The sequence below is a fragment of the Oryza brachyantha genome, chromosome 3 (genome assembly GCF_000231095.2).
Source record: "Oryza brachyantha chromosome 3, ObraRS2, whole genome shotgun sequence".
Lineage (NCBI taxonomy): Eukaryota > Viridiplantae > Streptophyta > Magnoliopsida > Poales > Poaceae > Oryza > Oryza brachyantha.
The window spans coordinates 13,468,631-13,486,708 of NC_023165.2; the positions used below are offsets into that span (position 1 = coordinate 13,468,631).

At 36.6% G+C, this 18,078-nt stretch overlaps 1 protein-coding gene across 1 annotated transcript; it reads right to left on the reverse strand.

Annotated features, from left to right (window-relative positions):
* Window positions 1–259: 259 nt before the first annotated feature.
* LOC121053806 lies at window positions 260–766 on the reverse strand. Its single transcript, XM_040521639.1, has one exon. The coding sequence runs from the start codon at window positions 764–766 to the stop codon at window positions 260–262; it is 507 nt and encodes a 168-aa protein (XP_040377573.1).
* Between the last annotated feature and the right edge of the window lie 17,312 nt (window positions 767–18,078).

An 18,078-nucleotide genomic window follows, 5' to 3' on the forward strand; every position in this document is an offset into this window, starting at 1 on the left:
ACAAGGCTAGTTGATACAGATCGACAAGCTAGAATGCTAGCTAGCTGGCAGGTTAAACACGGACTGGCATGAAAGGCTACAAGGAAACAAAACACATACGACAAAAAATATACAAACACAGAACACACAAAGCTACAGCATTTGCATGGGCAATACATACATGCATGCATGAAATAATAAACTCACGCAGTGACAAATCTAAATTGCACGGACAATGTATAGTACATTAGTATACGTCGCCGTACGTCCGTCCAAAACTTCAGAGCTTCTTCCCAGCTGGGCCATTCTTGTTGACGACGGCATGGCCGATACCTGGGCTGTGCCCCGGGTTCGTCGGCCGGACGTCGTCGGCGACGTCGCCGGCGTCGTTCTTGGCGACGACGGCGTGACCGACACCTGGGCTGTGCCCTGGGTTCGTCGGCCGGACGTCGTCGACGTCGGCGGCGCCGTTCTTGGTGACGGCGGCGTGACCGACACCCGGGCTGTGCCCCGGGTTCGTCGGCCGGACGCCGTCGACGCCGACCATGGGGCCATTGTCGCCGTGGATCTCCGACGAGGGGGACACGGCGCCCTCGACCATTATTCCGTTGGGCACAGCTCCATTGCCATGCGATAACAGGTATCTCCTGATCGGCACGACAGAGATGAAGCTGCCGTCGTCGGGAAAAGGTCTGCCCTCAGAAGCCTGCAAAAGCTGAGAGAACAGGAGTGCTTGGAGGATTAGTGCATAAGTGTAAGTGCTGGTGGTGTTCTTGTTAAGTGCCATTTCACACTTAATATACACCAATTAGATAGACACGAGATGTAGTATATAGCTAAGCTAATAACTAGCTAGATGCTACGAGCTACACTGAACTTTGCAGAGATCGATCTGCTTATATGTGTGTTAATTTGTTGATGCATTAGATCCATACCCTCCAAGGCCCTTATATAGGGCAGTGTTGTATATATGGGTGGTTACACAGGAGTAGGGTTTCATGGCTGCTGTGTACACAGTTACATACAGACATTGATTCCCATGGAATATATCTTGTGCAAATTCTTTCAAATATGCTTCAAATGGTCATAAAATTAATGTAACGGCCATTGGGCCAGGGATCGTTTATACATAATTTCCTTGAATGTTCTCTGCAACAGAATAGACATAATATGATATAACACGAAATATCAAAACTAAGTCAGAGAAATGAAGAAAAAAAGGATAAAGCCAATGTTCACAGAAATTTGTGTTTTTTGTTCTCAGCATAGCATGCATTTGTTTCTTATATAGCAACATATATAGTATAAACTCACTCTATTCCACAATGTAAGACTAAATTCATATAAATCCTAATGAATCTAGACACATATATAAACTATATACATTAACCAATGGATGAATTTAGACAAAACTAAAAATTCATACAATATGAAATAGAGGGAGTATATGCCAACCATGTTTTGAATCTTGTGTGAAACAGATCTAAAATCATATTTGGAAAAATTTTATATATGACAATTCTCATACATAAGTGCATATATTCATATATAGTTGGGACTACTTGTTACATTTACAATGAAACATGTCTCATGTTTTAAAATCAGTTGATATATCTTAGGTTGCTTGAAGTAACCATGATATAGAGAAACAGATTGACACCTTGATATATTAGCTATTTTTCAACTGCCTGTTGAATGTTGACGCCATTAATTAATTAGATAGTTTCAAGTTTCAACGAACTGCTAATTGTGAAATCTTCATTTTTGAATCAGCTACTACGACAAAAACCTTGCGTAGTGGACTTTTCTGAAGGCAAAATTGGGTGACAGAGACAGCCATTAGGTCTCGTAGTTTCCTTCACCTTATAGTCCCACTGTCTACAAATATAAGCGATTTTTTTTTCCTCTTTTGGCATTATTAAGGGTAAAGAAAGTACTACTATCTAGGATGCTCATATTACATCAGGAGTGGTTTCGAGGGCAGGAAGGTCTTTAATTAGGGAGTAAGACAGAAAAAATGAATTAATTAAATTTTGATTGGTAGGACAACTAATACATCAAAATCTCTTATATTTGTGGTGCACAAATGAAAAGGGGACAAAATCCTTTGTATTTATGGGCGTAGGAGTCAATATATAGTTAGCCATGCATACTTTGTTTTGAAATAAAAAAAATATCCACCATCGACCTGATGTTATCAGTTTTACAGCCAATGCAATAATAATAATAATAATAATAATAATAATAATAATAATAATAATAAAGCAACACACCAGTAAGTACAAATAGAACAGGTATGTCAGTCAATGGATGCATGTGCATGATCCTATGCCGATCTCTTGTGACCAAAGGATTTCACATATTTAGACTTGCTTTAGTTATTAGTGCTAGCTTTTGTCGGGAGATCTTATATAGGATATTCTATGTTGATGCCAGAGCTAAACCTAAGGCTTTATTTTTTTAATCAGTTCCCGGCCAATGGGGAAGAACACAAAGAGATCTCTTCCATGCTAACAGTTAAATAATATGGACTTTACAGTTAAAACACTTCTAATTAACTATGCTCAAGTGCATACCATCATATATTATGTGTAGTTTTCTTACTCCATCTAGCCCTATAAAATTAACTTCTAAGAGTGAATCTAGACAACTAGTTGTATAGATTCATCCCTAGAAATTAGTGCTTTTTGGGATGAAGGGAGTGCCTAGATATATGTACCTCAACATCTTGCATTTGAACACTCCTATGGTGTACAAATCATGATCGAAACCTTGGCCCAAAACACACACGATTGATATTTGGTATTGTAAATTCATGCTAGCAGCATGCATATAAATTTTATTGCCATGTCTAGCATTAATTTGGTACTGACATGATCATTTTCCATAGTTTTTATTCAGTCAATTGTGCCAGTATATGTGTTTGGACTATACGTACGGACATGAACAATATACCCTTTTGTTAAGTTATTTACATGCATGGGTATGAAATAATATTAATATGTACTGCATCTGTTTCACAACGTAAGATTTTCTAGTGTTGCCTTGATTCATATGGTTGCTGGTGAATCTATATAAATATAATATTGATCAATAGATGAATCTAGACATAGATTAAAAGTCTTACATTATATAATAAGAGAGTACAAAACAATTTGTACAATACAACTAGCATACAATCTATATAAGGATATCTAAAATACGAGACATCCATCGAACTCGCCCCTCCATTTCCCGTGATTATATGAGACATGGTTTGACCTCTCAAAATTACCTAAAAAAAATAAGAACCCAAAATAATTTTCCTAGAATATATGATCAGCCTTATGTACATTGTAACGTCACAACCCCAAATCTATATAGACCAGTTTACACGTTGAGCGGGTCCACATTCACATATCACCCTACTTACACTTTCTTACTTGTTGCATATAAAATGGTTAACCTAGATGTACTATGCTTGAGGTGAATTGGGTATATAAACTGGCACAAACCTATCTAAACTTTTCATATGAGACTAATCTCACCAACTAAACACTTGGTCCTAATTGGCCGAACTGAAAAACACACACACAAGTGGATCGAAACACTACTAATAGACTGAGCTATTATTACCATGGTAGAGCAAAAGTGACGCAGTTAATTAAAACCAATAGCATCAAAGATACTAACTTGAAGTATACAACAGAGGAGAATGCAAGCGAGCACACAACTGTCGTATGTCGAGCAAAGAATCTTGTTATGCAGTTGGACTTGGAATCTCCCTGCGAGTAGGAGGTTCAAAGTGAATCTTTTTGAAGATTCTGCGTGGTACCACTGATGAAAGTTAATCAATTACTTTCTCTGCCATGAGCTGTAGTCCACACTAAAGGGCCGGCCATCACACATGAAATATAATGTTATAGTGTATGTGTGCTTCTTCTTTAATTTAGATATATTAATTAAACTAGATAGAAAGTTGTCTTTTCCTTTCATGTCCCTGATGAAGTGTCGTCTGTTTAGACAAAAGTTGCTCTGTAATTTTGACTAGCAAGTAGTATTAGATTAGGATTTAGCAAAGGTAATGACGGCTGTAGTGGCTATTAGCATGCATTTAGGGCCGTTTGATGCAGGCAACTGCAAGGACGGCAGGCTTAGGTAGACGGCAAAAAGAGCCAGTGGTTTTATGCTGTCGTTGTCCCTGAATATACTCTCGTGCAATCATATGCGTCCAACTACAATTAAGAGAATATACGTTTTAGAATAAGAGCAAGTATAATAGCAGGCTATAAGCCAGCTAAATGCTGATGTGGAAGAGAGAAGGGAGGAGAGAGAGGAGAAGCTGACTATAAGCTTATAGCCAGCTCAAACACAAGAACCAAAACAGCATGTGAGACAGACATGTGGGTCTTGCATTAAAAATAAAAAGCTAATCATTATATGAGTGGGCTATAAGAAGACTACAAGGAGTCTTATAGCTAGCTTATTGACTATATTATTAGCCTTGCTCTAAGCTGAACAATCAGTTAGAATGGCGGCTATATATATAAAATTAATCACGCATGGCATATGAATCAGCTTTCTACTGGCTTATGCACTGTAGCTTAATTAGTACACACATACCAATGTACATATATTTATTCTAAGAACTGTTCTTTGGCGGGTTAAAAAATCAGTTCATGTCAGAGATTTCAGGATGTACGTGAACAAACATTGTTAACTGCATAGAGTAACCAAAAAAAACAAAAAAAATGCAAAGCTGTATCAGCGGATGCAGGGTAGTGTGCCTTCCATGTTATCATGTGATGGCCAGCCCTCGCTAGGAATGCCCCATTTTCTAAACTTCAATGAAGGCAGTTGGAAGTATGAATCGCGAGGGGATCTTTGAAAATAAATCTCAATATATATTGTATTATGGTATTGTCTTCTTTTCAAAATACCAAAACATTAGGCTAGATTAGACATATCCTAGACCTATGAATCTAAATAATTTTGAGATGGCGATGGTACTAATTAACCAATTCAAAGGAGGTTGAAGGGGAGAAAGGGACCACCCACGATGGTGGTGGAACTCACTTTGCAAAACATTGCTAAGTGCTTATATATAAGCTACATGAATATAAATTATTCATAGACCTAGGAGCGTATGTATTATGATTTAGTTTAGGAAGCAAACAAGTTACTATTTGAATAATTTAGAAAAGGGATTGGTTATGAGTGCACATCTAGCCTATGATATAATTAATAGTAAGTGTTGCAAGATGAAAAATAATATTTATGTGGTTTAATTGTATTGTGTTGGACTATTCGGTACTTAAAAATGGCCACGCAAGATATTACGAATAAAACTACGAATCTAATATTTCAGACACACACTATAGACAATGATATAGAAAACCCATTTGTATGAACATGCCCACCATGAATTATTGAAAAAAAAATCATGTGTATGCAATTATGCTCATCTTTTGAAACCATCTTTAACAGTTTACAAATGATATATATAACTATATACGGATATTACTAAAAACACCATCTATTAAACTAAATCTAATTTGACCAAATCCATTGCTCAGTTACATAGAGTTTGTCTCTGCCTCTCCAAACCCTAAGACATCTTGAGATCAAAGCAACTAGATGAAGTGGCTTTGGACTTGGCAGTTGGCACTCGCTAGAAGCACAAAAAATGTGAGGTCGAGGGCTAATAGCTAGTGTCATGTAGGCGAGAACAACATAAATCCATTGAGTAGTGGCAGCTGCCTCTTGGAAGGAAGAAGTGTTGTTTTGGCTGAGTAGGAGATATACGATGTCTTATATTGTCATATCTAGCTAGTACAAAATTAAAATTAAAAATATACGGATGTACTTGCATTTTAATAGTTTTACATAATAATTTAATATTTTTAAATTAAACTGTGTATACACAAAAAAAACCAATCTTTTTAAGAACATGGAACGTAAGTTAATATGAGACTTAAATATAATAGTATACTATAAGTTATGTAGAGAAGGGAGAGAACGAAAAAAAGTGAGTTTAGCTCTCAACCAAGAGCTAGCTTTACACGTACTCTAATAAAATGTATTAAATACATAGGTACGTAAGAGAAAAAGATAGGAGATAAAAATAAGATCCAAGCTTATAGTCAATTTAATATATGTATTAACTATAATATTAGTTTATAGCTAGTAAGTTGGCTTTACTACTGAACTTGCTCTAGAGAAAATTTTATAATGGAGGTGGACGCCACTAAATTTACCATTAACCAACTCATTAACTAAAAGGTGGCACATACCACACATCACCTCTACACTATAACTAGTACACTAATTTCAACCATCGATTAGCCAATTGATAAGCCTTTTTCATAGGGCGGGCTTATACCATATCCCTCGGCCTAAGATATTTCAGGCACCGCTCGGTAAAAGTTCACTTGAGATACTGAGAGGGTCGTCTAGGATAATCGTTTCTGTAGTAGTGTGTAGAGGCTATCATTTGCATGAGAATACGATCGACCATTTAATCTCACATAATATCTTAATGTTTATATCAGGGAGTCATGATTGGATATTTAGCTCTAAGTAACTGCACGATACGATCAGCCGACAGCTCTTGTACCAGGGCGGCGGCGCGCACGTGAACGTGAGCCGCGCTGGCACACGCGTGCGCGCCGCCATGCGTGCACCTTACTAATTGCGATTAGTTTAGGCTTAATTGCGATTAGCTGAGACTGCGTGCATGCATGTGATACGCACCTCCATGCATGCATGCAGATGCAGCACGACGCTCGAGGCGGAATATTCCTTCAAGCACCTCTGGGAAGTGGCAAAGATTCTCTCTCAACTAGTATTTGCTGATACTCTTAACCGACATTACTTTTGTTTGAGTACATATGATATGAGTATGACCTTGTCAGGTTGATTCTCAATGATCTCTCCCACTTTGCTCGATCAGATTGACGATTAAAGTTGTCAACCTAGCTATTAACAGCAAGCTGAGCTTGTCAGTGCATATAAACGATACTGACCCGCATAAAGTTTAAAATTTTACTGTTAGATCGATCAAATTAACCTGTCAACAGAGAGAACTGATTTCTTTCATTTACTGCAAACTATGTAAAATATATATATATATATATATAAATAATATAAATATAATCGGTTGTTTGTCTTTATCAAAAGGGGAAAAGGAAAAATGCTATTACTAATGTCATTGATTTTTGACATATGTTGATTATTTATTTTATTATGATTGAAATTATTATCAAATATATTTAATATAACTTAAATTTTTACCTAATTATGTAAATTTTAATAATACGAGTGGTCATATATACGATAAAAATTAATGATGTTATTTCACTAAAAAAATTAGCTATGTTATTTATTAAAATTCTGAATAAGTACTCGTTTGACATGGCTTTATGCCAAATGGTCAGTGGGGGCGAAGTACTACTGAAAAGGCCAAACATTTAGCAACTAATTAAATGCACGGAACTGATCGTGACTAATTAAACAGATTGCAGTGGGCCAGGTGTGGGACATGTCTGCATAATTAATAGTAAATCGTTTGAGTTAATTATTAGCTAAGTGTTTTCTTCAGGTACTTTAAAGAGGATGTTTTGTCGCTTGTCATGTCCATGCATGCTGTCCTTACGAGTAATTAAAAAGGACCTAAACTAGTGAACCAAACGTACTAACCAACTTTCTGTTGTAACTGTGTTGCATGTCCTTAACAATCTTCGATCTAGTCCAGTCAAACTGGTCAAGCATGCATGCATGTGCAGAGCTCTTGACTTTTCTTGGAGTACTGTATCACGTAAACGAAACCGTACCTGTGTACTTCATTTCTGTATAGATGTACGTAGTGATTTGTTTTGTCAGTTTTTTTTTATAGATGGTAGACTTGTAAGCTTGTTTAATTCAAAGGCACGTAGCATGGAGTTGCATTTTTGTGCGAGGTTAGCTTAGGCCGCGTTTGTCCCCCCTCTTAAGTTAATTTTTCCCCCTCGTTTTCCATGCACACGCTTTCCGAACTGCTAAACGGCGTATTTTTTACAAGAAATTTCTATAAAAAGTTGTTTTACAAAATCATATTAATATATTTTATATTTTTTAATAATTAATATTAATTAATCATGTACTAATTATTACTACGTTTTCCGTGTCGGGTAATTTAACTTACCGCTTCCGAAACGAATGCGGCCTTAGTGGGGCCAACTGCATGGTATTCTTCTCAGTTTATGAATTAGACATTCGTTTTGTTTTAATTCAGCATTTAGTGCGCTTACTTATCGCACGAAACAATATACATTCTCCAGTACTCTTAGTAAAAACAAATATAACCCTTTTTCTACACTTTTATGTGAAAACTAACCTGCATCATTTTATTCAATATGTATGTATAAAATGATGCATATAAGTAGCTAGTGAGCTGATATGTATAAAAGACAGCGTGATGTTAAACCTCAAAATGTAGCTGCAGGCATGCAACTAGTGTGGTGGTGTGGTCCTAGAAACAGAGTTCGATTTTTCGACATTGATCGATCAGCATATCGATCTCTACTTATATATATAGTTACAGACTTAGCTAGCATCCACATATTCATGAAGGGTTCGATCCCCGGGTGTAAATTCCTTTTCCATTGCATCTAATTTATCTTATTTTAACTGCATGCGTAGTCCAATTTTTAAGTCTATAATTTTTTCTATTGTCCTGTCCATGCATGTGCTTTGACAGACTGTAATGCCACTGCAACTTATATATTAATTGTAGGTACAAACCCCTTGGAGTTGTACTATACATCTTCACTGGGCACATAGCTAGCTTAGTACCTTATGATCTACATTTGGTTGCTGATCGATTTCCTATAAATAGGCAGCGAGCATAGTAGGCTGTATTCATCAGTAAGGACGTGCTTAACTAGCTTGAAACTTCTTCTTAGAATTACTAGCCTCCCTAATCCCTATAACTCTCCTCTGATCAGCAAATTTTTTTTTGTTGATATCATCCCTTAATTTTTCTCTTCTTGAAAATGGACCTAAACAAGTCGTCATCCAAGTGTATTAGCAAAGCTTTTCTCTTTGCACTAATTGTTCTTGCCTCTCGAGTAATGCTTTCTTATGGCATACCTCTTGAGGTGCATAGGAGGGACCTATTATCGCATGCGGCAGCCGACACGACGATGAAAGGGATGATGGAGGGGAAGATCACCCCTACAGAGGGTGAAGGATTCGCAGGATCAACCGACGATGTTCGCCCTACTAACCCGGGCCATAGCCCCGGGATCGGCCATGCTTTCACCAACAACAAATTTGGAAGGAAATTGCTGCTTGCTGCAGAAGATGTTTGATTGATGATCGAGCTAGGTAGCAGTGCGTCTTTGTTTGAAGATCTTACTTAATTAGTTGTACTATTGATCCACATCTCATGTATTTAGTTAGCTAGCTGGAGGTTTGATTGTTCCCATTTTCCTTTGTTTACTTTGGTAGTTAAGTGTGTAGACGTTTGGTTTTCTTTTCCAGATTATTGTACTTCAAAAATTAAAGAAAAATAGTGGTGTGCCTTTTCGGTTAATTAATTAATTTCTTGGCGAATTTCTTGTGTTATCTTGAGCATTTCAGCTTGGACTGCTTACTGTTGATCCGATTATAAATTATGGATGAACATGCACCACAACTTCAATTAATTCAAATGTATGAAAGCGAATATCTAGCGTACACACACAGTAATATTATGTCTGTGTGAATTTTTAATTCATGCCGACAGCATTCATATATATGAACTAATGCACAAAATAGACTCACAGAGAGCGTTTTGGATGTATGCTCTCCAAAGTCCAAACAGAAACAAAAGAGTCTAAGATTGTATAATTGATGCAATGCACATGTATGAGTCAAAAAAAAAAAAAATCGATAGAGGGAGATCGAATCTACAAGATTCCAAGCCACGTCGATCAGCTTAATTGGTTTTCTACTCCAACTGATCTGAACATGGAAAAATATGATGCTATATATATATGGTTAATTAGTCGTACAATCGTACGACGTCTGATCAATGAGCGAGTGAATATCTTGTTTTCTTTACTGTAGAGTATACTCGTTATTTACATAGAGTTAATATATTGTTTTCTTTAATTAGTCAGTACAATCGTACTATGTTTGTTTATAGTTATACCTCTACATGTTGACATATGAGAAGTACTTTGTTATGAAATTATAGAATCTCTCTATGTGCTTCTTTTACTAGTGCGTGTGTGTTTGTACTACCTCCGTTTCATAATATGTAAGACTTTTTAGTATTATTTAGATTTATATGGATACAAATAAGTCTAGACATGTATAGATGAATCTAAGCATATATTACAAACAATATACATTAATTAATCAATAGATAAATATGCAAACAATAAATTAAAAGCAAGGAGTAAAATATGCACTAGATCATTATAACCTACACTACCCAAATCGAAAGCAAGGAGTAAAATATGCAATTTAACTATTTGTGACAAGATTAATTCAAAGCACTCTGCAGTTCACTCCAATAAATTAAAAGAGCTGCCACATAAAGTGGGGAAAAAATTAAGGGCTACAGTAGCTCAGGGCCAGTCCTAACATTTTAGAGGCTGAGGGCGATATAGAGACCCTAAAAATAATGTTAGGGAAGAGTGGCCACATGCTGCTTACTTTCAAATTTATTTTCTTTGTTTGTTAATAGATAACGCTGCTAATTTTTTATATATATTTGTTCATTCGACTTATTTAAAAAAGTTATGTAACTATCTTTTATTTTGTTCTGGCTTGATTTATCTTTAAATATTCATTAAGCATAATTTATATTTTTATATTTACATAACTTTTTTTATAAGATGAATGGTTAAATCTCAAATGTATGTCAAAAATCGATGGTGTTGTCTACTAAAAAATCAGAGTTATAAACACAAACATATGTGCTCAATGTTCTGTTGTACTAAAGATTTAGCAATTTAATCATGTTATATATATATATATATATATATATATATATATATATATATATATATATATATATATATATATATAAACCTGCAGAATACAACAGATGTTTTAAAAATGATGAACCTACGAGCTTATCTCCATTAGTGTTTGAGTGTTCTTTAACATAGCAAATCGATATAGAAAAAGATCCAAAAAGAACATGGATTCAAAGGATATTTGAGGGATTCAGAATAGAAGTTATAGAGTGAAGTGACTAGAATGTTGGAATTTGGAACTGACAGAATTTTGGGGTGAGAGAGGAGGCATAGAAGATGATTGGAAAATGAACATGTGCCAGAATCAACAAGTAAAGGAGTTAGAACAAGATCAATTAATTACTTGCTACTGAATATATTGGAAACCTTTTTTCTTCTCTAATATACACAGTTGCATACGTATGTATACTTTGGAGGCCCTGGGTGAGGTGGGCGCCCAGGGTGGTCACTCCTAATCACTGCCCTTCAGCTACATAAACATAGTGATATAATCTTGTGATTTGATTATTGGACTCCAAAGATATGTTGAAAGTACTTTTTGTATGATTATCAGATCAAATAGAGTAGTATAAACAATTCATAAGATATATATGACCACTACAACATAATTGAGCTATCGCCACCAATTTATTACAACGAAAAATAATTTGTGGCAATATATTATACTATAGCAATGATAGTTTTTTTGGGGGGCAAATAACTATATTCTGTTGCTAAGATTTATAATTATTGTTTTATTTAGTATTTTTGTTGCGATAAGAAATGAGCTGTCACCAATAAAATATTAATGTTGCAAAAAAAACATGTTCTATCGCCACAATTTTAATTTATGTGGTAATTTGCATAGTATATGGTACTTTTCGCTATTTTTTATTGCCACGATCAATAAATTTGTTGTAACAAAAAAATATTATCTCATAATTTAACTTATTCTTTTCATATGGACACGGATTAGGATAAATTTTGTATGAAATTTAGAGCTCTACAACTTAATTTTTTTCATTTGAAATCCAAATCTCGGATAGGAAGTCTCAAATAGAATGATATGTATTTTTAAACAAAATTGATACATAGGTGAGTTGGTAAAGGAGAGCACGCGTGAGGGAGAGATCCTGGGTTCAAATTCTATCCATAACAAGATATCAAAAGAAAATAAATTCTATCCATAACAAGATATCAAAAGAAAATAGTTAGGGATATGATAAGTTAATATTGAAACATTTAATTTGCTACTAAACTAGTGCCGCGGTGGCTATTACAACGATGTGAAGTGTTGGAATATTTTTTTTGTCAATCCATTTTATGACAATATTAAAATTTGTTACAACTAAATAAAAGTTATTACAATAACCTATTACCATGCTATTTATTATCACGACTAGCAACGATTTTAAGATTATGGCAACATGTACCTATTGCTACGATTTTAGCATTGATGCTACGATTTTTTTCATGGCGATAAATTATTTTTCTAGTAGTGGACCAATGGGTAAAATAAATATTCATTGAATTAAAAAAAAAGATGTCACCACCAAGCTATATACTTCCTCCATTGTTCTCTACCTCTCCTTCTCAAAATAACTTTATTTTTCACTAATCACACACATATATACCAATACAAAAGCTGAAAGACTAGAATACCCTTAACATTATCAAATTTCAATACAATTATCTCCTAATTTATCTATTATCAATGTATTTATTACTTGTTTTTACAAACTCCAATGCAATGATTACCCGGAAATGAACTTATTTTGAGACAAGCTAGAATAGATAAAATTGATCTTATTTTGAGATGGAGGCAGTACTTGTTGTTTAGAAGTTAGAACATTGGCATGTAATAGTATCTAATATATATACACATTTGATCATTACGTGATTAAGTTATGTAATGACACAAAATGTTAAAATTAATTAAGTACTATATATACATAGCAATATTAATTTGTCCCAGGTATAAAACTTTAGGGTTTAAATGTGAACATTCTAAAACGTCCTCCATTTGAAAGTAGAGGGACTAGTTCAAATAATGTCATGTACACCTCATACTATATTCTAGGTTTATCGTACGTGTACAGTTCATAAATCGTAACATCAAAAATCTAAGATGCACCAGCCGTTCATCGCATACATCCGTGATGCATGCATCCATGGACCTTATACCTACCAGATATCACAGTATCTCGCCTTTATGGCGATAACATATAATGATATAATGTAATATACTTTTTTTTTGCGATCAACATTGTATATACATGTTGTGTGTAGTGCTCCATTAAAGATGTTTCTTTTTTCTCTTTGATTTATTGTGTGAAAAGGTTAAAGTTTATTGAGAGTTGACAAGTCAAAGTGACATATTTTTTACTATACATAAAAGATAATGTAGCCTAGAGATATGTCATGGGGACAGTGGGAGGAAAAAATAATTAAAAAGCAGTCTCTTTGCTAAAATTGCACAGTAGTTTATGTAACCATGAAAGTGCCTAGCTTAGCTGCATGCAAAAGGGTTCGAGCTTCTTTAATTTTCCAACAATATTTGGAGCTCCTAATGGGAATCTAAGAATTGGCATAGTTAGTTGCAGCTATCTGTTTAACTTCAATTAGCTACTACCCCCTCTAAACCCAAATGTAAGAGATTTTAAATTGTTTTAGAGAAATTAAGGATAGGGAAAAAAAAGACTAATTTCACACTTTGTTAATGTGAAAAGTGGAGATTGGTTGGAGGCCATGGGGAGAAATTTGAATGCAAGGTGATTGGTGATTGATTTGATAAGTAATATTCTTCAATCAATTATATATATATATTTAAGGATAAATTTAAATGTCACAGTCTCTTACATTTGAGGACGGAGGAGGTACCAGATTACATGACACAGAGAGGCGCAAGAACACGCGTGTATGCACATGTGCATGCATGTTATGTGGAGAGTGTATATGTTGCATGGAACGATGGATCAAGGGTCCGATCAAGTTCGATCCCTGCGTCTTGGAGCAAATTAATTAGGAGTAGCTAGCTAGAAAAGAATTTGATTGATTGGCCAGCTAAGGGATCAATCATAGAATATCCCACCTAAATTCCCTGGCTCTCCTTTCATCATGTGCGAACTCTCTTTTTAGGTAAAAATGTATACAACCGGTGCATGTGAGGCCATATAGTTCAATGGGTTTATTTAGTTTTGTACGTACTAGTGCCACTCACAAGACCAAATGCATGCATGCACAAAATTGCACATGCATGAAAAACTTGTTTCAATCTTTTGAATTAGCACCATTAGTATAGAACACGAGATATATGACACGTTATAGAAGCCGAATGACCTAAAATAGGCATGTACGAGGCATTTTTTAGTCATCAAAATTCACGAGCCTTATAGGAGGCTAAAGTTTAAAACCGACACATATAAGTCTATATGTGCTGGTTCTCCATAAAAATCCAGCACATATGAGGTTGCAATCTTATATGTGCCATTTATTAAAATAAAACTATGCAATATTATATGTGTTGGTTCTTAAAAAGAACTAACGCATATAATACATTATAAGTACTGATTTAGAATAACCAAGAAAAAGACAGACCAAACTAACTCTCCATTGTGTAGGTCACTCACTCTCTCTCACTAGCTTCTCCCCCAATCCCCTCCCTCTCCTCAGTTTCTTTATCTCCCCACTCTCCTCGCCTTCTCCCTCTCCGGCTATAGCTTGTGGTTGCTCCCTTGACGCCTTCACCATTCTTCTTGTCCTTTCCTCATGCCTCCCATATATTGGTTGGATTCGTATACAGCTAGTAGCATAACATCAGTTCAAGGGCCACCAAATTAAACAGCCCTCAAGCTCGTATTGGTCGGATCCATCATCTCCCAAGCTTGATGAGTACGAGCGGCTACTTGGCAGTTTGCACCATCGAACTCCTCCACTTTATGATCTAGGTCTAGGATGTTCGACCTGGTAAACAATGGCCATGAGACCTCAGAACCTAGAGGAAGTGATGACACTGATGGCTTCCTCGACATCCATGTGCGTAGGCAGCCACCAGTAGCCCCGCCTATGTTCCTTTGACTCTTCTTAGCCAATAGCCATGGGCCTCTAGATCTAGCTGTTACAAGGTCGAGGGTAGCAAATCTAGCTAGCAGGAGGTTAGGCCAGCCAAATCCACGTGCACAAGGATCTGTCAAGGTGGGCACTTAGACTTCCTTGCCCCCCACGATGGGTAGCTAAGTTGATCGTGTGGATATGAATCATGATCTATTTTTAATTTTGTGGGTTGACTTGTTCTTGGCTATGATGTTGATGACGTCACTACTACAGAAACCCTAATATGTGACGGTACATAGATGTTTATTTCAATCCAACTAGCACCTATCACTGTTTTTTGCCTCTAGATCCAAACGAACATAGGGTTCATGTATGTCGATATGTTCATAATTCCATGAAAATGAGTTGTTCTTCACCTGTTCATGGATATGGATCATAGGGCGAGTCGCTTGAAGCATCGCTCCATTAATCGAGTTGATGTATCATGTATCGAGCTTGTGTCCCTTTTTTACTAGTGGCAAGCCACATATGTGCCTTCAACTAGTACCGGTAAGCATGGGTCAGTTCCACTTTTAGGGTGTCAGTTCCCAAAGTGGTACATATGTGGGGTTGCCAATCGACACAATTAGGGCATGTACAACCCATAGACACCCCTCGTCTGTTTAGCTCCACGCTAGCAAAAATAGCATACATGGATATCACTAAATGAAGAGAGAGACGAGACTCGTCGTCTCGTTCGTTGACGAGTTGAGCTCATGCTCCGAGGTGATTCACCCTGACAATGCTGCATGTGCATGCACTGCATGTGTTCTTCGCGCAATAGTGAAAATTATAGGTGGATGCATGCATTAAATATTTTATAGACAATCTAATAGACAAACCATTATATAACTTGTCTATTTTATTGTTTATATGTGATATAACAGGTACTTATAGATAGCAATTGTCTAAACTATTATACATGCCCTTAGAGGTTCTGCACTAGTGCATGTTCTGGTTTTTTCACGACATCCAAATAGTTATAAATTATTTTTAAAAATCAAAAAGCATTAATTGTTGTGTCAAGTTCAAACATGGAGAAATAAAAATAAAAAATAGACCAAGATAAGTGTAATCACACCTTGCAGTTAGATTTTATTTTTAGTTTATGTGTAGGTCGAATTTGATCATACATGTTGGTTAGAGGAATATGTAACACTATAATCCATTTTGTACCAACATGGGCGGATCCAGCAAAAACAGTAGGGGGGTCTGACCGGATGAACAAAGCCGCATGCCTAGCGCGGTGCCACCTGTGCCCTCACCCGCGTTGTGCGCCCCTGCCGGCCTGCCGCGCCCACCCCCCGCACGATGTGCCTGGCGCCGGCGCCACCGCGCTATGCCGATACCTTCCCGGCTGCCACGCGCGCCTAGTGCAACCCCGCCGGTGCCGCCTAGCCACCTCTGCCCTGAGTCGCCGCCCTCCACCTACAGCCTGCTCGATCCAGCTGCCAGCCTCCAGCGCCTGGGAGTGGGAGGTGGGTGGGGATTAGGGATTTCGGATGGGTGTGGGGATGGGGATTGGTGAATCAACGGTTGGATTTCACTCTAGAGGGGATGGATGGGTGGATTTAATTGTAATTGGCTGAGTAGGTTGGCCCAACATAGAAAATGAGAGCAAACGCAATGGGCTTTTTCTGATATGTGGCCCAAATGAGTCGTTTTCAACCTCCAGCTCCTCCTTCTAGCCAGTAAAATCATCTCTAGCCACCACAACTAATGTATCCATAGAAGAAACTTGTAGGGGGGTATTAAGGGGGTCTCCATGGTCCCGGCGCCGGTAGTGGGGGTGCAAGACCCCCCCTGCCCACACGCCAAATCCTCCACTGTGTACCAATGTCGTCTTAAGCGCACGCATGGTTCTTGACACCAAATTGATTTTTCAATAGAACTTCGGTAACTAAATATATATGGAAACCGTATATTGGAATTGCTATACGTGTAAAAATGGCATGGCTAGCTTTATTTGGCTAATCAAAGAAATTTTAGCATTTGCTAGTTAAAAACGTACGTACACGACAATTAACCGTTCGTTTGAGCCAGAGGATAAAAAAGATAGATGGAAAGTAGCTAGGTTATATGCGTGGTCCGGATGGAATATTCAGCCGACATATCAAACGTATTATGTGTGATTCATGATTATTTAATTAATCTCTGTTAACTAGCTAGTACTTGGCTCTCTTGCCAGCTGCTAGCTGCTGATACCCTTTTGCTAATTAATTATATATGCAGTGTACATGCTAACAGAACAAAAATTAAACTCTTTACAACTGTCTAGTAGGAATATATTAACTGCGAGGCTGACACCAGCTTTTAACTGAAGTAGGTCATTTTGATATATGGTTGATGTTGTTTGGCAGATGAATCGGGTCAAAACTTAGAGTATATACGTACATTGCATGTATCTAGATTCATTTTAAACTGACCGCTCGAATATGATGAGCAATACACCAATTCGCACCATTAGTTTTGTCCATATGGATACAGAACATGCATGAGTGCATATATATATATATATGTGTGTGTGTGAGAGCCAAAGTTAACGTCACTAAAAAACTATTTTCATAAGTATGGCTGTATGAGTTTGTTTTTACATGCAAATCATAAAATGTCATAAGCAAGGGCGGAAAAAAAACAAAAAATTTAAAAGAGTAGGACTAAGCTAATTAATGTAGTATTAACTATTTTAAAATCTATATGATAATTTTACATAAGTTTAAAGGGACGATGGATCTAGGCGGGCTCCAGCCATGTATAGCAGCCCTAGGCTTGGGTCCGTCCCTGGTCATGAGCTCTCCTATATGATCCAAACTCGTATGTAAAAACCAATTTTCAGTAGGGCTCACTCAAGTATTGATTGCGGTCTCCGTCGATAGCCAAAAATTAGCTACGGGGGTGATTATTTGGTGTTTTCATAGAAAAATCCAAACGACATAGTTGTAAATAAAAATTAATTTATGAATAAAATTATTATATTTATATTCTTAGCAATCTAAAAGCCAAAGATGAAAAATTCGGTGAAAAAACCCTAAAATTAACT

What these genes read in the sequence shown, in the direction of transcription:
- LOC121053806 (XM_040521639.1), bottom strand. Translation starts at nt 766, where the DNA reads ATGGCACTTAACAAGAACACCACCAGCACTTACACTTATGCACTAATC.